The 21,378-nt window shown below is 38.0% G+C and overlaps 1 protein-coding gene across 3 annotated transcripts in view; it reads right to left on the bottom strand.

Moving 5' to 3' along the window:
- Positions 1 to 927: 927 nt before the first annotated feature.
- Sin3a (SIN3 transcription regulator family member A) overlaps positions 928 to 21,378 on the bottom strand; it is a 61,469-nt gene continuing 41,018 nt past the window's right edge. For all 3 annotated transcript variants that reach the window (XM_047540771.1, XM_047540772.1, XM_047540770.1), the window contains exons 14-21: positions 21,028 to 21,211; positions 19,518 to 20,091; positions 17,256 to 17,425; positions 12,673 to 12,846; positions 10,455 to 10,547; positions 9,177 to 9,271; positions 4,408 to 4,615; positions 928 to 2,028 (exon numbers count right to left, since the gene is read on the bottom strand). In XM_047540771.1, the coding sequence (XP_047396727.1) occupies positions 1,798 to 2,028; positions 4,408 to 4,615; positions 9,177 to 9,271; positions 10,455 to 10,547; positions 12,673 to 12,846; positions 17,256 to 17,425; positions 19,518 to 20,091; positions 21,028 to 21,211 (1,729 nt within the window). In that variant the 3' untranslated portion in view covers positions 928 to 1,797. The remainder of the gene's footprint in view (positions 2,029 to 4,407; positions 4,616 to 9,176; positions 9,272 to 10,454; positions 10,548 to 12,672; positions 12,847 to 17,255; positions 17,426 to 19,517; positions 20,092 to 21,027; positions 21,212 to 21,378) is intronic.

Raw genomic sequence — 21,378 nt, 5'->3', positions numbered from 1 at the left:
AATTAAAAAGTGAACAAAAAATACACAAAGCACTCTTGATTACAACTATGACTAGCATGACTAGAGTGATGGCTGCTGCTGGAGAAAAGTCCAAAAGTCCACCAGATTACTGAGGGGCTAGTTGGTCTCTTTTCACAAAGTCCAGGTTACCCACATATAAAAATCTTTTTCATGTTTAAATGTATGCCAATTTAAATTTATGTGATTAAAAAAAATCTGTGTCTATCTTCCATTTGGAGCTGCTAAGGAAATTTATCAAAGTCTCTTCCTTCCAAGCCCACTTGTACCTCACATCTTACACACACTTCTTTCTAATACTGGTTTAGTATTTTAAGTTGTTCACCCTCATTCCCAATAAGATTTTTTAAAATGTAGAAATACAAACTACATAGCCTGACAACACCCCAAGTATAAAATATTTCAAATAGAAATATTTCAAGAGAAAAAAACATGTACTAAAAGAATGAAGTATTCTATTTAAAAAAATTTTGGGTATTTTGATTTGGGACAAGTGCAAATGACTATTGACTACTTAAAGCAAAATCCTGTTTTACCCTGGAAAAGCAGAATCACTGCTTCACAGTAGCTCTCTGGTGAGGACAAGGGACTTGGGTTAAGAATTTATTCCTTAAGTAAGAACCAAGCTTTATTTATGTACAAAAAAAAAAAAAAAAAAAAAAAAAAAAGGAAGAAAGAAAGAAAGAAAGAAAGAGAAAAAGAAAGAAAAAGAAAGAAAAAAAGAAAAGAAAGAAAGGAAAAAAGTTGGGGGTGAAGGAGAAGACAAATTTTACACAAAAGTACTACAATGGTAACTCCCTTTGGTAAAAAGTGTAATAAATGTCTTATACATCTGTTCATAGGTACTAAATCTGAAGCCACATAGTACTATGGTACACAAGAAGCTAGAGCAGTTTTGCTAGCACATCAAAGCATATTTCTTTTAATAAAAAATTGACAGTATATACATTATTTACAAAAAAAAGAAAAGAAAAGAAAGTTAAAATTGTGTGTGTGTGCATGTGTGTCAGAGTAAAGCTGGTGGATGGCACTAGGGTAGACTAGTAAAGGAGCAGGTACAAAACAGTTCCACGGGAGCTAAAAAGGACAACTGATTTGAACTTGTTGAAGTTGAGAACCAAAGGAGAGAGGGTGGGCAGCAAGGGATTTGTCAGGAATCAAATCCACAAGATGATTAATCCCTAAGCCAAACTGCAAGTCCCAGATAAAACCTAATGGGTGATCTTAGATGTGCTCAAGTGACCAGGAAGGGGTGGGGGTGGGGGGGAGATCAAATACAGCCTTTTTTTCCTTTTTGGAGGGATGGAGAGGAGTGCTGACCATCACAGTTACAATCCATTTGATTGTTAAGTCCTTCCCCAATCTGTTTTGTAAATGCACCTCCATCCAGTCAAAATGTGAATAGCATCTGGTTTTCTCATCGACGGTCAGGAGACTAGTCTTAACTCTGCTGGTGTGTGCAAGCAAGCCACATTATCTCTGTGCTTGCATGGACTTCCTTCCTCTCCAGGGCAGGCAAATGCCCAAAAATCCCCTGGGAAAAGCGCCAGCTCCAGCTTTGTATAGTATTCACATTCCTTATGTGCATCCTACTTGGTGCCAGCTTGTATCAGTGGCCATGTCTCAGGGAGACCAGTGAGGCTTGAAAGGCATTGTCCTTGCTTCTTCAGTGTGTGTGAGCGCACATGAGTGTGTGCACATGCACGCACGCGCGCGCGCGCGCACACACACACACACACACACACACATACCCTCAAGTTATCTTCTCTGGTTTTGCAGTTAAGGGGCTTTGAATACTGTGCCGTATTTGACACGATACTTGTTAATGCTCACAAAGTGCAGGGTCTCTGTGTCACAGGTGGTGGTACAGGGCACCAGGCCCTCCAGCCCCTCACCCATGAGCCACTTGCTGGTCTCCGCTGCCATTTCACGGGGCACATGTTCCTTGGTCCATTTATCTACCCAGGCCTGGAACCTTTGATGCAGACGCTTGCTTACACGCTCATGGGACTATAAAACAGGAAAAAAAAAAAAAAAAAAAAAGAAGAAGAAGAAAAAACAATGAAGCAGAACCAAAAAAAGTCTTTAAATACAAAGTTCAATAATTTTGGCCTAGAGTAGCAGAAGGAGGATGTGGGCTCTTAGATATTACTGGCTATAAACTAAAATAAATAAATAAATAAATAAGGCAATAGATATTCTCTGTTTAGAGAGGAGAGAACATAGGAGCACTGTAAGGAGATGGAAACCCATAAAGCCTCTGAAGACATACCAATATAGCAACTGGGCAGAGTAAGTATAGGACTTCTCAATTTTAGCATGCATAAGTATCACCTGGGGAATTTGTTAAAAATATAGAATGTACTTAGTCCCACAAATCTGCCTTTTTAAAAATTCGTGGTGTTGGTGATCAAACCAAGACCTCACACATGCTAACTTAGTTCTACAACTGAGCTATATTCTTCAGACACAAATCTGCATTTTAATTCAGATATGTTGATTTTAATGTACCTCAGGTAAGAAATGAGCTGTTAGTCTTTTCTATTAGCATGGAGATCCACTTCTATGACAGACAATACAAAGCAAAGGTCTTAAACCTCACTCTCCATTTACCATTATTACCCCACTCTGGCCAGCAAAGTGCAGGCACAGATCTTCACTGGTACCCATATGAAAGGCACAGTAAAGGTTACAAACATGCTCCCTGAAAAATCAATCCAGACAAGCAGATCTACCATAACACAGCAGCTATACTCTGTGCCAAAAGATGTGCTTGCCCTACATCTCTACCTTGAATGTTCTGTAATCCTTTCCAACTTAACAGTTCAAAACAGGGAGTCTGAATTACCACCAAACTTAACAATCCCTTCCTATTAACAGGTGTATATCACTGAACTTTCAATTTAAGAACAAAAAACTCCCCAAGCCAACCAGGCAGCATCCTTGATGCCCCTTCATTTACCTCCACATTTGACCCACCACCACATCTTGTCAATTCTATCTTCAAATTTTATCTATAATCAAATCTGTACAATCCCACTGCTACCCTAATAGTCTGGGTGGCCATTACTTCCTATTTTTAAAAATACAGACTTTTGAGTGGTTTCTGCCCTTCTAATTTTATATTTATACCCACAATTCACTTCACAGCAATCAAGCCGTCCTAATTAAAAAGGTGTCCTGATGCAACCTCAAACAAAATCCAAACCATGACCTATGAAACAAAAGTAATGTGGCTTCTCCCTATCCTTCCTCCTACACATTTCCCATTTTATGGCTTTATACCTGAGCCACTCTGGTGTTTTTACTTTTCACAAACATGTCAATGGCTTTTTCTCCTTCCCAGCCTTGAACTGGACATTTTCTCTGAGCAGAAAAAACTCCCTCAACTCTTCACCACACTGGCTTGTTGGTCACTGTTCAGGTCTTGAGCATCACCTACTTAGAGAAGTCTCCTCCAACAAAAGCAAGGCCTGCATACCAGTCCCTTGAGCCCTTCACTTGGTTTGTGTCCCCAGTAGTGCATGTCACAGTATCACATTTGCTCTACTTCATGGTTGTATCCCAGGGCCTGGCAGAACACTCAGTATATAATTTACAAGGAAGGTTGTGTAATGGCAATAGGATGTGAAAACAGAGAGGATTCATGCAAACAAAAGTTCCAAAACCACTTGAAAGGTAAATACTGGAAACAGCTTCACCAGAAGTGGCATCAGGTATTTACCTGCTTTTATGGGTTAAACTGTAAACCCTAAAATTCCTATGTTTAAGTCCTAATCCCTAGTATCTTGGAATGTAACCTATCTGGATATGGATACCGCACACAGGAGAAATACCACATGAAGATCCAGAAACACCAGCAATTGCCAGCAGAACAATAGAAGCTCTTCTCCCTCCCAGTCCTCAGAAGGAACCAATTCTGATGATTGTGGACTTCTAGCTTCCAGAACTTCAAGACAACAAATTTCTGGTCTTTAATTCAGAGTCCGGGCTATTCTGTTATAAAATCCTTAGCGAACGAATGTACCTGCTAATCCAACAATTCTTAGTTCCAAAAAAAAAGTTTTTTTTTTTTTTTTTTTTTTTTTTTTTTTTTGTTCTTTTGGTACCAGGGATTGAACCCAGGGAGCTTAACCACTGAGTCACTTCCCCATCCCCTTTTAATTTTATTTTATATTTTGAGACAGGGCCTTGATAAGTTGCTGAGACTGGATTTGAACTCATGATCCTCTTGCCTCAACCTTCTGAGTCACTGGGATTACAGGTGTGTGTCATCATGCCTGGACCAAGAAGGTTTTTAAAAAGAGAAGAAAACAATCAGAACCACCACCCCTCACCCTCTATCCCACTGAAGGCAGATATAGTGAGAAATTTGTTATTGGTCCTCACCTGATGAGCCCGGAGCAAAGCAGTTCTGCGATACATGTAGTCCTCTGACTTGATCACATATACCATCTTATAGGAATTGAGCTTGAATCTGCACTCCAGCTTATCCAGGCTATCCACATTCTCCATGGTCTTCTTGCTGTTTCCTTCTTTTCCCTCCTTTTCCTGTTGTTCTCGACCACGCTGACACTTACGGATTCGCCGCAAATTCCTGCAAAGCAGAAAAGGCCTATGGGATGAGAGTTTATCCAGATGTAGATTTCTATGACTCTGACACCAAATTTAGCTTTCCTTATTATATGCCTTCAGAGCACTTTTCACAATTTTAATTCCCTGTATTAAAAAAATGTTCAATGGTTTTATGTAAAAAAAAAAAAAAAAAAAAAAAAAAAAAAAAAAAAGTGAAATGGCAGAGATATGCAGAATAAAAAGTAACAATTCTCAATCATTACACCCAGTTGGGATGTTTTTTAAATGACAAAATAGGATCATACTATATATTTTATTCTCAAGTTTTCACTTACTGTAATGTTTTTATTTTTCAATTAATTTCACTACATAGGTTTCTTTGATTCTTTGTGGTACTGGGAATCAAACCCATGGGTGCTCTATCACTGAGATATACCCGCCCATCCTTTTTATTTTTTGAGACAGGGTCTTACTAAGTTGCTGAGGCCTCAAACTTGTGATCTTTCTACCCCAGCCCCAGCTGACAGATGTGCACCACCATACCAGGCTTTTTCATTCTGTTTAACCACTACAAAGAAATAACCATGTAACATAAAATTACTTGAAAGTCTATATTTTAATTATTTTTTAGATGTTGACACTTTATTTTATTCATTTATTTATATGTGCTGCTGAGAATCGAACCCAGTGCCTCACATATGCTAGGCAAGCACTCTACCATGGAGTCACAACCCAGCCCCGAAAACCTATTTTTAAAATTTTCCCAAAGATAGTTTATAACCATTGCCATTTTACATATGTACAAACAAAAATAATTTACAACATCAATGGATGCAAAAGGAGTGGGAGAGTGGTGTTTTTATTCTAATTTTTTCTTTTAGTGAAGAAAGGTTTTAGCTAGACAATAATTTTTTTCCCCACAGTTTGCTATTAAAAACATTGTTTCAGAGATGAACTTTGTATTCGTGATTTCCGTACCATAACAATGCTTATGTTCAAAGACTATTTTTTCTTTTTTTGGTACTGGGGATTGAATCCAGGACCACTGAGCCACATCCCCAGCCCTTTTTTGTATTTTATTTAGAGAGAGGGTCTTGCCAAGTTGCCCAGGACCTCACTAATTGCTGAGGGGGGCTCTGAACTCACAATCCTACTGCCTCAGCCTTCAGAGCCGCAGGGATTACAGGTGTGCACCACCATGCCTGGTACCCTCAAGACCTTTGAACACATTTGCAACCAATGTTAAGATTTAAACTTTCAGGCAAAACTACAAAGTTTTGGCAAAGTGATAGCAGCCAACCATAAGCTTGACAAGCTACCTTCCAAAACTTAAAAGATGTGTTTGACGAAATCAATGGCAGCATTAGTAAGTGTGCCTTTGGGGATGGGAGTACAAAATGTGTCAATATTTAGTATTATGTGTATAACGTAGAAAAGTAGGATCTTCCAAATAACCAATCATATGAAGTTATGAAATCATGAATGAAGAAAAAATTTTCTTCAAGGTGTAAGATAAATCAAAGGATTTTCACATAATTATACAAAAAGCTCATTGATATTTGCATTGTTATTGCAACTAACCTTTATAAAATTTTAAGTTTTGCTGTCATCTCAAAGAATATCACGATTATATGAAAACTGCCCTTTTCCAGCTAGGTATTTTGTGTCAAGTCATATTTTCTCCACTTATTTCAACCAAGCATTAATACAACTGATTGAATACAGAAGCAGATATAAATTCAGCTGTTTTATTAAGCCAGACATAAGAGATTTGCAAAATGAAAAACAATATTACTCTGCTAATTTTTTGTTTTGAATTAGTTTTTCATTGAAAATATTATTTCTGGAAAGTTTATAACTGCTATTTTAACAATGAATTAAACATTTTAAACAATCTTCAGTTTTGTTTTCTAATGCAGTAATTATCATCAGTATAATTCTCATTGAAAAAAGTCCTGGTTCTCTTAAAAGAGGTGTGTTTAGCCAGTTGCCAATTTGAGCAGCTCAGGAGGCTTAGACAGGACGAATGCAAGTTTGAGGCCAGCCCCAGCAACTTCGTAAGGCCCTAAGCAACTTAGAGACTGTCTCAAAAAATAAATAAGGACTGGGAATGTAGCTCAATGGTAAAGTGCTCCTGGGTTCAATCATGAAGACAAAAAAAAAAAAATTTTGTTTATTCTGATTTTGGTTTGTGTGTAAGGAGGTACTATCAGCATTGAATCCATCTATATTTACTACATGTCTTTTAAATTAGAAAACACTTTTTTACAGCAGGTGTGGTGGCACACACCTGTCATCCCAGAGACTTGGGAGGCTGGAGAATCACAAATTCCAGACCAGCTTTGGCACCCTAGCAAGACCCTGTCAAAAAATAAAAAGGATGGGAATATAGCTTACTGAAAGTGTGTGCCTGGGTACCACCACTAAAAGTTTTTTTTTTACTATATTATGTTCTTCAAGATTTTACCTTTAGTCCATACTTTGGAAAAACTCAACCCAACCAACCAACAAAAAACAGTATTATCTTGAAATTCATAAAACATTGCTCACTGTAATTCTAACATCTGCCTAACTCTAAGCATTGCCCGATAAGTTATTAAACTTCAATAGAAAACGAGTGATGTATGAGCTATTCAAACATGTTCCAAATATTATTTTCAAATGGAAGTATAAATTAACAGATATAATTAAAAGCAATTCTGAGTTGGTTTTTGATGTTTGGGAGAAAAAAAGGCAAAATGTTTCAGGTAAAATAATGCATGATCCCTTTGACTCCAATTGCTAACTGACTGTACTGTACATTGGCTGTTTGATCTGTGACCAGTTACTTTATAAACAATTTTAAATCCCTATAATATGGGAGGGACCTTTTTCTATCATTTAACTTATCAGTGCCTAAAATTGTATGGTCTTAACACTTGTGCAACACTTGGCTCAACAGCTGTGTACACTTTGCCTTGCATTGTTAGTTAGGTGGAAGTGGGGAGCCTATTTGAGGAATCTATCTCCCAGTAGCTCAAAAATATAAGAACTAACTTCTGTCAACAGATTCTACTTCATAACCAAATTAAGGGAAAACAGTTTATATTATAAAACATTTCAAAGTTTCCTGAAGGTGAATACCATTGTAATGTAAAAGTGCTAGATTATTAAAATTAAACTGTCCTTAAGAAAAAAATGAGCAGAAAAAAAAAAAGAACCAAAGTTCTAGGGTGAAGGTTCCACACATTTTCATTGTCCTGCTCCTAGAACAATTTTATCATTTTCTATTCTCACAGTATGAACGCGAATCTTCAAATCTGGTGTAAAACACACCACTGTATGTTTCTGTCATACACAGAGTCCATGTCTGTTTTGTTGAGAGGATCCTGGCACACTGTAACTGATGAAAATCTTCTAAATGAATCAATGAGTACAGAATATGGCAGGTTCCCTTTCTGTGTTCTATTTAGGAGTAAGTTTACCAGTGCTGGAATACTACATTTTTAAAAATGTAAGACATTAAGATTTCAATTCAAATTCCCATTTTATCTATTTTCTACTTCTGAAATACTATTAACTTGTCTTCCTTATCTCCTCCCCTCCTTCCTTCCAGCACTGAGTATTGAACTCAAGGGTACTCTATCACTGAGCTACCTCAGTCCTTTCTATTTTTGAGAAGGGCCTTGCTGAATTGCTGAGGCTGGCCTTTAATTTGTTATTCTCCTGCCCCAGTCTTCCAAACTGCTGGAATTACAAGGTTGTACCACAAATGCCCAGCTGAAATAGGTTTCATTCTTAGAAGATCAGCATTACAATTTGCCTCAATGTAGGGGAGAATTTCATTAAAATTCTATGCAGAAATGTGTTAACATAGCAGCTGTTAAGACTGCTATACTTTGGAAGGCCTGCTTAGAAGTTTGGCCCTTGGCTCAAGTGTGGCATCTAGGATTTGGGGAGATCTTCCACTGCTCCCCAAAATCATGAAAGTGGCCCACTGTACCTTTTAGTTATACAAACTAGGATTTATGCCAAAAATTTGCTTTACTTCTGAGAGTATGGAACATTTGGTACATGCCCAGAAGAGAACACCTACATAACTAATACTCAATAATACTCTGACAGCAAGTCTTTAATGAGCTTCCCTGGTAGACAGCATTTCACACATATTGTTCTAAAAATTAAAAGTGTCCTATGTGACACCATTGGGAGAGGATTTTTGGAAGCTTGTGCCTGCTTCCTCCAACTTTGCTAGAGGCACCTTTTCCCTTTGCTGATTTTACTTATATTTTCCTGATGTAATAAAATCTAGTTAAAGGTAGGACTATGTGCTAAGTCCTCCTAATGAATCACCAAACTTTAAAGACTCCAACATTCTCATTCAATGTTATTGCTGATTTTTTAAAACTCTCACCTCCCTAGTGCTCCAAGGCATGCTCCACATTAAGTATGTGTTGTAATAGACACACAAACCTTGAATTTAGCATCCTTAGCAAATAGAACAAATGAACAGAATACATAAAAACCCAAAATCTGAAACTTATTTCTCTACTCCTCAACTATGCACACGTATAGATTGCCAACTGGTGACTTGGTGCACTCACCTTGGAAGAAATACTGGTTTCTGTGCCAGATGTTCACGAAGTTCAGGAGAGGTAGTATCAGAATTCATATATCGTTCTACATAGTCTGACCAACGCTAGGATGAAAATGGAAGTGGAGTGGAATCAAACACTGAGCAACATCCTCATCAAGTAGTTTAGTCAATACTATGACTAAAATATCCAAAATCTGTATATTTCAAGATTAAAAACAAACACCAAACCTTTCCCTAATAACATGTTTGCTACTCATATAAGAATACAGATTAAAAAACTCCAAAGCCAGGCATGGTGGCACATGCCTGTAATTCCAGTTACTATGGAGGCTGAGGAAGGAGGATCACAAGTTTCAGGCCAGCCTGGACAACACAGTCACACTGTTTCAAAATAAAAAATTAGAAGGGATTGTGGATGCAGCTCAGTGGTAGAACACTTCCCTACAATGTAAGAGGCCCTAGGATTAATCCCCAGTACCATCGAAACAAAAAGAAAAAAAAGTTCTGTTAGCCAGTAAGATGACCAGTTTCTCTGATATGCTTAATTTATCAGAAGTCATAAATGGGGCTGGGTATGGTGATGAACATCTGTAATGGCAAGAATCAGGGAGGCTGAGGCAGGAGAATTCCAAGTTCAAGGGCAGCCTCAGCAACTTAGGGAGACCTTGCCTCAAAAAACAAAAAAAAAAAAACTAGGGATCTAGTTCAGTGGTAGAGCACCCCCAGGTTCAATGTCCAATACCAAAAAAGGTCATAAAGGAGAAGAAACTGGCTGACTGGTAAGTTTTCTTTCCCCACAGATAATTTTGTTAGAGAGCAAAATATATAGGGGCAAACATCTGAAAATCGGTATCTTACACATAAAATACGAATATCTGGCACTTCTTAAAAAAAGAAAAAAGAATTTGGCAACTATAAGCTAATATTCCCAAACAAATCTTTTCTTACATCTCCAACATCATTAGTTGGTGTCACTCACTTATATTACCTGCCAGATCAACTACAATAATCACTCTATTTTATGAATTGAGAATTTCTGATTTCACCTAATCCAATAAAAATTAACATGAAACAAAAAGTCAAGATAATGACATTAAAAATGACATTTTGTTTTTTGTTGTTTCTTTTCCCTAAAGTATTTTAGGGAAAAACAGGAAAGATGCCATCTGACCTTTCATAAAGACCTAAGGAGCTTTGGTCTTCTAGAAGACAAGGTCATGAGGCACTCTCTCAGGATATGCTGGTTCTACTTGGCATACAGGATCTATAATATACTTGCCCATACCTCTGCTTCCACAGGGTCATCTGAGTTTTCCTCTTCTGTGTCCAAAAGTTCAATGGTCAGCTGAACCTGGCCTTGGCTCTGAATGAACATAAGCTGAAAATAAGAAGCCAAAGTATAAACAAAAGCAACAAAATCTCCAAAGCCATAACCTATAGTCTCCAAATCTATAACTTCTCAAGTTCTGGGAGCTGAGGAGGAAATAAAGTTATAAGATTTTGTTTTAACTGAAGAGCTAAGGAAGATACTCAAAATTTGGGAGGCCATGGCCATTGATTAAAAAACGAATAAAGAATAACAACAAAAAGTCTAAGCTTGCCACCAGCAAGATGAAACAGGTACTTCTTGAATTAGCTAAAATAAAAAATGCCATTTAGAATACTTTAAAAAACAAGTATTTTGGACTGGGATATAGCTCAGAAACAGTGCCTGCTTAGCATGGGTGAAGCCCATCGTTCCCCACACCAAAAATTTTTTTGTTGTATCCATGACAGAAAAAAACCATATGTCCTTTTGATTGATAATCCCACTTCCAATACAAATATGTAAACAAGTCTACGGTGTTTAAAATAAAATGTTAAAAGTGTTCTGTGTCAGGTGTTGTGGCACAAGCCCATAATTCCAGCAGCTCAGGAGGCTAAGAATGGAGATCCCAAGTTCATGGCCAGTTTCAGTAACTTAGGAGGCCCTAAGCAACTTAGTGATACCCTGTCCAAAATAAAAAATTTAAAGAAGGGAGAGGGATGTGGCTCAGAGGTAAAGGGTTAAATCCCTAGTACCAAAAAGTGTTTTATTATAATGACATAAATTGTAGTTGAAGTTCTTGAAATTCTAGGTCCTCTTATTTGAAGATGTTGAAGATCCAGGGGTTATCATTAACTGAGCAAAATAAATTATAGTATGCTTTACTTACCATAAGTGCTTTCAAAATATACATTCAAGTGGGACATGGTGGTACACACTGTAATCCCAGCAAGGCTGGTAAGTCATTTGGGGGTGGGGTTTTTTTTTTTTTTTTTTTTTTTTGAGAAGCAGGTATGTGTTGGTGTTGGTACCAGGGATTAAACCCAGGGTGCTTTACCTCTGAGCTGAGGAAGGGAGATAGCAAGTTCAATCAAGATCAACCTCAGCAACTTAAGAGAGACACTGTCTTAAAATAAAAAAAATAAAAAGGGATAGAAATATAGTTTGGTGGCAAAGCCCCCTTGGGTTCAATCCCCGGTATCCCAAAACAAGTAAAATTCAAGCAGTCTCAGAATGTTATCAACAGTTGTTTCTGGAAATAAGTCATTATGGTTGTCTGATAATGACTTTTTTTTGGGGGGGGGGGAGGGCAGGGCAGTTACTAGGATTGAACCTAGGGGCACTTCACCACTGAGCTACATACAGCCTTAGCATTTCTTTTTTTTTTTTGGCAGTGCTGGGGATTGAACCCAGGGCCTTGTACTTGCGATGTAGGCACTCTACCAACTGAGCTCTCTCCCCAGCCCAGCATTTTTTATTTTTAAATTTTGAGATAGGGTCTCAGTAAGTTGCTGAGGCTGGTCTCAAACTTGCAATCTTCCTGCCCCAGTCTCCTGAGTTGTTGGGATTATAGGCATGCAGCCATTACGCTTGGCTTAAACATTCTTTAAAAAGAAAAAAATTACAGTTCTGGGGATGCAGCTTGTTGTACAGTGTTTCCCTAGCATATGCAAAGCCATCGGTTTAATCCTTACCACTGCAAAAAAGGGGAAAAAACCATACAGATATGTATATACATACATACATACACATATATATATATATTTATGAAGCATTATATGAAAAAAGTTCAGAGAAAAAGCAGAATACAAAATAGTAAAAACAGTATGTAACTCATTTTTTAAAAATTTTTCTTAGATGTTGATGGACCTTTATTTTATTATTTATGTGTGGTACTGAGAATTGAACCTGGTGCCTCACACATGCTAGGTAAGTGCTCTACCACTGAGCTACAACCCCAGTTCAACATAAGTCATTTTTAAAAAACACAGGAAAGATCTAAACTAGACTGTTAGGGGAGATGGCTACTTCAACTTTTCCATGTTCTTTGTATTTTCTCTGATGAGTCCATTAAGCACTCTGAAGAGTTCCAGGAGGAGAACCACTTGGTCAAAATAGCCAACTCTGAATTTTGGTAGCTCTCTACCAAAATAACTTCATTTACCAACAAAGGCCTGGTCACATGATCAACTCTCACCTTGAAGCAGTTCTCATCTGACATAAGCTGCTCTGCCTTCCGCTGATAGGTTGACTCTAAGAGGCTCCTCGAAGTCTGTGTGTTTAGCTGGCCTCCAGTAGCCCCATTATTGTTTTCTGCCAGGTAAAGGTCAGTCACCTGCACACAAATCTCATCACTGACAATGTGCTGCAGCTGCAATCAAGCAAGGACAAGTCATCAGTAAACCAAGAAAATATTTCTCCCTACAATCTAGCCACTCAACTCAAAACTCAAAAACGGAGGTTATTGATTGGTAATTTTAGAAAATTAATCACACAGAAGCATTGCATCATTTTCTTGAAGAGTAACAAAGTGAAAGTCTGCAACTCGATCAGTGATTCATAAGCACAACTTTATTTAAAAACAGGGTTGGGGGTATAACTCAGTGCTAGAGCACTTACCTACCACACTTGAGGTCCTGGGTTCAATCACCAGCACCAAAAAACCTAAATAAAATTCTAAGGAACTTTAGAATTTTTTCTATGGCTCCTTTAATTTTTCCTTGGAGTACTAGAGATTGAACCCAGGGGCGCTCTACCATGGAGCTATACCCTTGGACCTTTTTATTTTTTGAGACAGGGTCTCACTAAGTTGCTGAGGCTGACCTGTAATTTTCAATCCTGCCTCAGTTTCCAGAGTTGCTCGGATTATAGGTGTATGCCACCATGTGCTTGGCTCATTTTTAGTTTTCTTCTTTTTTTTGTACTACAGATTGAATCCAGAGGTGCTTTACCACTGAGTTATATCACTAGCCCTTTTTTATTCTGAGATAGGGTCCAAGTTGCTAGGGCCTCACTAAATTGCTGAGGCTGCCTTTGAATCTGCAATCCTGCCTGAGCCTACTGAGTTGCTGGGCTTACAGGCATGTGCCACTGTGCTCAGCTTTGGCTCATTTTTATTAAGTACTTTCTATTTGTCCTCACACACTTTCATTTTAAATATTTTTTAGTTGTTGATGGACCTTTATTTTTTATTTATTTAAATGAGTGATAAGAATCAAACCCAGTGCCTCACACATGCTAGGCAAGTATTCTACCACTGAGCCACAACCCCAGTCTCTGTCTTCACACATATTCTTATTTAGTTCTCTTAACTACCCTAGAAAGCAGGATGGAAAGGGAGGGGTGCCCTGCTAGGAAACAAATTGACATGTCAGATGAGAAACTCAACTGTGCGAACTAGGTAGAGGAGGGTCTCACTAAGTTGCTGAGGCTGACCTCATGAATTAGAGATTCATGAAAACAAGATCCATGTCTGTATTCCTAGCACTTGTACAAAACCTAAAACTCATTATGGATTTAAGAAGTGGTTACTGAATTAATTGCTCAAAGGTAATCAAAAGCAAAGTTGGTATTAGTGTCAAATTTCCTCTTATTGACACACTATTTGATAGAAAGTGTAGTACTTAACTTACACATAATGTTAATTCTGTGTGTGTGTGTGGTGCTGGGGAACCAAACCCATAAACCTGCACATGCTAGGCAAGCACTCCATCACTAAGCTATATCTCAATCCCCATTAATTCATTACCAATCAATCATGATTAGCAACTTTTATGACACTCTTAAAAGTAATGACTAGAAAGTTGAACCTTCTGGAGTTCCCATTCTCACGGGTCATAAACAATTTGTGTGTGTGTGTGTATGTGTGTGTGTGTTTCTAGGGATAAAACCCAGGGTTTCACACGTTAGGTACAAGTTCTACCACTGAGCTACAAACCCAGCTATTTCTATTCTCCAATAAAAATTCCCCCAAATGAAACTTTATCCATCAAAATACCAAACAATGTAAAAACAATAGATGAAAAGTAGAATGTTAATTTTAGTATCAATTCATCTTTTTAAAAATTCTCATATCCAGGGCTGTGGTTGTGGCTCAGTGGTACAGCTCTTTTCTAGCATGTGTAAGGCACTGGGTTCAATCCTCAGCACCATATAAAAATAAATCAAAGAAAGGTATGGTGTCCATCTATAACCAAAAAAATTTTCTTTTAAATTCTCATAACCACTGAGTCATTCTATTTTTAGGAAAACATATTTTTTAAGTGTAGCTATGACAACTCATTTTTAACATTAAATGGTCTTAAAATGTTAAGTATGTATTTGTAGATAACTGGACATAGGGCAGACACTAGAATGAGTGATTCAAGGGTGGAAGAAAGAGCAACTGCAGATGATTAAATAAATTACAGTAAGTCCATATAAAGGATTCTGATATCATCATTAAATAACACTTACTATGACTTGATTACATAATGAAAAGCTTAATATACAGTATGTAAGAGAATTTAAAAAGCAGGGTAAAAAAGTATATCCAAAGCATGATCTCTTTAACTATCACGCAAACACTTTCAGTTAATTACTTTCTCGTTGAAAGAGACTATGTTAGTTAGCTGGGTGTGGTGGTGCATGCCTGTAATTCCAGCAATTCAGGAGGATCTCAAATTCAACATCAGCCTTAGCAACTTAGCAAGGCTCTACACAATTTAGCAAGACCCTGTCTCAAAATAAGAATAAAATAAAAAAGGACTAGGGATGTGGCTCAGTGGTTAAGCACCCCTGGATTAAGTCTCTGGTAGGGGGGTGGTGTCACTAAGTCCCTTTCCATATTCTCTTTTTTTTTGAATATCTGGCCCTACCCTGAATCTTTGGAAAGGCAGCACTACAAATCCAGAGACAACTGGGTACCCCCACTTTTTCCTACCCCTGAAGGCTGGCCATATTCTCTCTCCTGGTAATATGAAAATGACACAAGGAGAATATTCAGTTGACTTTTTACAGAGAAGCAGCAACATAAAAGGCTGGGGCCAAAGGTGCTTCTCTGGCAAGTCTAAGAGGATTGGAAAAGGCTAGAGTACATGCTGAATATTCATCTGTAGAGAAACATGAGAATGAAGCAGAAGGTCAGGATGAAGGGATCCATGAGAGAAGAAAAACTTCCTTCCCAGTCTTGCCCTCACATGGTATGAACATATTCTGAGTTCTGTGAGACTGCCTATTGTATACTTAACAACTATTCCCTCTAAAATCAGTCTGGAAAAGTAAGATAAATGTATGGCTTGACAATGAAACATATGTTCTACCTCCAGTTAGCAAATAACTCTGGGAGAACACTCAAGAGAGAAAAGGAAAATGAGAGAAGAGATGCTTCCAGTTGAGGACTCAAGATGAGAAACACACAGCTTTAAAAACTCACTGATTTGGGGTGTTCTTAAGAAAACATGATTCCTTAAAAAAAAAAAAAAGAAAAAGAAGAGGAAGGGTTGAGACAGTATGTGTTATCAACTCAAAATCATAACCAGATGCTTCTAGTAAATAGATTAATTATATCTATTGTTTTAAAAACTAACCTCAGGCTTATAAAAAGCTAGTGGTAATGGCTTTCTTTTAAAGTTGTGCTGGTGGTTACCGAAGACTTTGTTCCTTGCTATAGCAAAAGCAAAACTTGTAAGCAGAAACATAAGTACAGGGTAACTGATATTGTTATTTTATGTATATAGAAGGGGTTGGTAGTTTATCTTTCAGAAATTATGAGCATAGCTGACTGTATCTATGTAATGATGTCAGTCAGTCACATTATGGTAAGGTCCAACAGCTTCTTCTATTTTGAGGAAGATAACAACTTTCTCTGTGACCCAAGATTCAGTCATACGAAGCTTTCTTCCTAATCTTGGATATTGTGGGAGGAGTACAGAGGCATGCATCTTTCCAAAATGAAGACAAAAATATGGGTAACTTCACAAAGGATTCGACCTTTTATCCCAAGAGAAAACTGAGCAATAAGCCTTTTCCTTCTACAGTGGCAGTGTGGGTTCTAGAATTAGAATTTACTATTTGCTAGTACTATTTACTATTTACTATTTTCCTAGGTTTTTACTTTCCAAAAGTTATGTACCCACAGTCTTATTCCTCTGGGAGCTCTGAATTCAAGACAAAAGAAATAAATACCTGACCACACATTACAAGTTATTTGTTATAAAGATATCATTGTTGTAAAGAACCACATATTTACAAACTTTCAAGAACAAAACATAAAACTAATCAAACACCCAATGTGGAGAGAAACTCAAATGGGTGAAGTGGGCAGAATATTGTAAAAGATTTTATATGAAACCCTTCTTGTGAAAAGAACTTCACATATTAAATGAAGGAAGTACACAGAATTACCATCCATGGAAGAGGCAATGTTATAGACTGCTCCCTCCTCACAGAAAAAGAGGAGGAACAGGAGGACAGGCAGAGGAGGGAGCTGGCCTTAGGATCTCTGCAATCTCTACATGTGGTCAGCAAGCAAGGGTCCGAGAAGGGTGTACACCACTGTGAGGGCACAATGGGAATAAAGAAGCCAAATCTATGGCTGGATCAACCATACTTTGTTAACACGTAAAATCAGACTACCTTAACCTTGCCTTTTCCATCTCAGAACCATGCATTTACAAATACTGTTATGTGAGCAAGCTGCCTTTCCTTTTCCTACAGAAATCTTGCCTTTTCTCTATGCTTGATCCACCTTTAGGTAAGAACTTCTTCCCACACCAGCACTAACCTCCACCATACTCTCACCTGTCTGACGATGCTCTGGATAAGTTTGTCCATAGTAAAGGCAATGTAGGCGTGAATGGTGAACATCTCTCTCAGTGAATCTTCATACTGTGATGAGTCTATGTTGCCATCAAGCAGGCTTCGCACCATATCCAGGAATGCTGGGTAATAATCTTCTACATCAACATCCACTGTGGGAGAGATGGGATAGGTAAAGCCTTACCCTGCTAAGAAAAGATCAAGGACAGAGGGCAGGGAAAATCCCATAGCTGGCCTAAACAGATATTCAAAACATCCATCCAATCCACTGCAGACAGAGATGAAATCTGACAGGTGGCTATAATCACCACTGCTGGCTATGAAAGGACAGTGACTCTGCAACTTCAACAGTGACTTCTAGCTTCTGATTGTGCCAGAAAGATACTTTACAGCACTGCTGGGCTCTGCATAGAACAAACTACTTTAGGGAAGAGAAGTCTTCAAAGAAGTTAGCACTCCAGTCTGCAAAGCATTCCTCACAACGATCATTTGCTCATAAAGTATTTCGATGAAACACGTAAAATGCATACAAGAAAAGACAGACACCATCTTAACACTAGCACTGGGAAACCACTTCAACAGTACAAATTAAATCCTCTTATGAATAATGAAGTAACCTGCATTTGTCAAAGTCCTTTTGTTTAAAAATGGATCTGCAACACTGTACTTCACAAATTACACTAAATGATTTGTAGCTGCCGCACATCAATCACTTCAACCTCTAGCTAGAAAGAATCATTGCTAAAGAGACATCTGGCAACTAGCACAGGGCAGAAAGAACAGTAAAAGAGCCCTCTTGAGCTTACTAAATTAAGCCCCATTTACTTAAAGTTCAAAACCTACTCTCTAATTAAGATAATGGCACAAAGAAGCTATTGGGGTCTTCATTTTGTTCTCTTTCTTGAACACAAAGGTGATCACTGGAAAAACTTACTGAGCTGTACAATTCTGATTCGTTTACATCTTTGTATACATGTTGCACTTCCAAAAAGATTGACTAAAATGAAAAAAAAAAAATTACGAAAAGAACTCCCTTACGGTTTTGTAGCATTTGTACAGGTGAATAAAGCTAAAAGAAAAACTGAATCTATCTCCATTTATTGGAAGTGTGATGGAAGCATTATAGACCAGCACAACAGTACAATTACTATGCAAAACAAGCAACTGGCTTGAATTTCATCCCAGAGTATAATCGGTTTGAGGGGTGGCACCATCACTTAAGACAAAACTATGTAAGCTTTGAATGAACCAGGTTAAGTCAGGTCTCAAGCCAGGATCAGGCCATTAAACCTAATTTCTATCCAAGCAGAAGCAATCATTACACTTGGCCCAAAATTCTATCTTCTTGAAGCTAAGACTAATCCAGATAAGGGCTTTCAGAATTAATTTCCAGTATTATTAGGTCTTCAATACATGGAAAACTGGGGCCATACACATGAATCCTACAATAGCACCAATTATAAAAAACACCATCACCACCACCACCACCACCACCACCAGTCATTCCTCAGATTTTCTATTTCCTGAAGAACCCAGAAAAAAGGCCTCATGAAAAGTATTGGCTCACAGGTCAAGTACATAATCTATGAACTGAACTGTTATCTGGAAATAGGCAGTACAGAATTGCTTAAAAGCATATGGTAGCTTCATTAACCCTCCCTTATTTTCCTTTTCTTGAATTTTCTATCTTTATTCCTATTCTGCTGTGCCTCACACCACCTCGTCTTGCCATCTCCTTTTCTGCTTACAAGGAATGAGCTATGAACCCCACTAAAGAGAAGTCCATTCAAAAACATCTGAGAAAATTCCCATCTGTTTTAGCCATGAAAAACTAGGTACTGATGTTCTTTCTAGGAGAGAAATTGAAGTCTCTGTCCTCTATATATTAGGCAGTAACCCAGAGATTTAACAGTTTAGCAACTGATGGCATCTGACCTCCTGTCCCTGGTGTATCCATAGTACCAACCACTGATTCACTATGATCCAAGCAATGTGCTATGCATATTTTCTAATTTCCTAGCACCCTTATAAGGTAACAATTAGTGCCTCTTACAAAGTAAATAGATTCATTGTTCATTGTGATTAAGTGTAGGCACACAATCAGTAAATTGCAGAGGTAGGATTTGAACCTAATTCAAATAAGGCCTGTACTCTACACAGGAAAGAAAGCAGTTCCAAGTCTAACTAGGTAATAAGGTCCCCAACCCCACATATCCTCTGTGAACCAACAGTCTAAGCACTCACTAGGTTCTTTGAGCCGTAATTGGATTGCGGGGCTCTCACTCTTGTCTCGCTTTATGCCCAGCACTTCACGTTCCCACTCTCGCTCTCGGTTTTCTTCTTCAATTTGCCGTTCAGCTTGGGAACAAATCCGCAGCAGCCTCAAGCACAAAATCTGGTGTAGTCGCATAAATATATACCAGTTATTATTGACATAGAAGAGGTTGTATACTTCATCCATCCCTCTTAACTTCTGAGCTGCTGTGTTACTAAACAGTAGCTTGGACTTAGGGGGACTGCCCCCAACACCATTGTGCTTCTTGGCTGCTCCTGTGGCTTCATCTACATCCATCTCTTCTTCTTCTTCTTCTTCTACATCAGAAAGATCACCTCTCTGAGCAAAGAGCAGATCTGGAATGAAATGATGCATGATTTGCTTGATTTTGTACTTGTCCTCCTTCTGAATGCCTGTTTGCCTCTTCACATGATGGATAATCAGAGCAGCGGCATCTTCTAGTATCTGTTTGTCTTCATAGGCAAGTGAGAGGTGTGGACCAACAGGTACACCAGCATTTTCTTCTGTAGCCTGCTCCTGCCTCTGACGGGAGAGACCAAAGTATGTGTGACATGTTTATACCAACCAACCTACAAGACTATATACCAGTACATTCTATTAACAACCACAGTGGTTATCTAATCCTAAACTTAAGGACCTTAACAACAATTTTTGTGCCTCTTCCAGAAACAAATAGGTAATGTGAAGATGTGTTTGATGCAAAAATATGAGTACCTTATAGACTTTGATGATTTATAGGGACAATGGGATAGAATTAGAACCATCTTTTATAATTCTAGATTAGTATCTATGCAGGATACAATATGAGGACTGGGACCGATTTTCAAATAATTTTGGGGTAGGGGCGTGGAGGGTGATAATATAACAACGTTGACAAAACAAGGATAATTAAGATTATGTAAGGGCTCATTTATTATTATTTTTAAAACTCAGGAACACACAACTTCTAGGAATTCCCAATTGTATTACATTTATTTTATATTTCTATCCATTTCCTAAGACTGAACTAATCAAAGGATTAATTTCTTATTCATCTCTGTATCTTAGCTCCTAGTACTATTTATAGTACTACTCAGTGTCCTGAGTAAACAAGGATTACCAAGAGTTTGGAGGGCAAAGATAAGTTCTTAGGTTGTGGTTAAAGTTGAGATGGTCTATATAAATATGAATACAAGGCATTGCTTGAGGGAAATAGATGGTGGGAGAAGTGAGAGGAGGAAGGCAGGAGATATAATCTGAAACTAGGATGGTAGATTAGGAAACTAGTGATATTGTAGGTATAAGGTAAGGCTTAAGTTTAAAATGGATCAGGAATATAAAAGGGTATGGCAGTCAGCCATGAAACAAGAATTGGTAGATCTAGGAGGGTCTCACTTTCCTATAAGATAATTCCCAGAAATCAAAGCTATGCTGAACATAAAGACTGGAGTTTCCTCAGATGTAAAACTCTCAGCTCACCTCATCATAAATACTCTCAATCTCATTGAGTAAGCTCTTAGACCTCAGGACCTTGGTGTCATTTTGTTTAAAGTTGATGCCCTGGTGGTCCAGAGACTTCAAGTAGTATTTCTCATTTTGCTCTCGCCACACCTTGTTAAAGCCTCTCTGAGCTTCTCGCCATTCTTCCTCTTTCATCTTCAACCTAGTGGGGGTCAGAAGAGGGGTGGAAACAATATGTGGGGATTCAGAGGATTTAGAAATAAGAAGATGCCAGGCTTACTTCCTTTCAAAAGTCAAAGATGCAAGGTCTGTCAAGATTACTGACAACTTCAAATAAATGTTATCAAACTAGTCTTGAACTTTGTTAAA

The sequence above is a fragment of the Sciurus carolinensis genome, chromosome 2, assembly GCF_902686445.1.
Source record: "Sciurus carolinensis chromosome 2, mSciCar1.2, whole genome shotgun sequence".
Lineage (NCBI taxonomy): Eukaryota > Metazoa > Chordata > Mammalia > Rodentia > Sciuridae > Sciurus > Sciurus carolinensis.
Note: the sequence above shows the minus strand (reverse complement) of the source record. Positions and strands in the feature narration are given on the sequence as shown.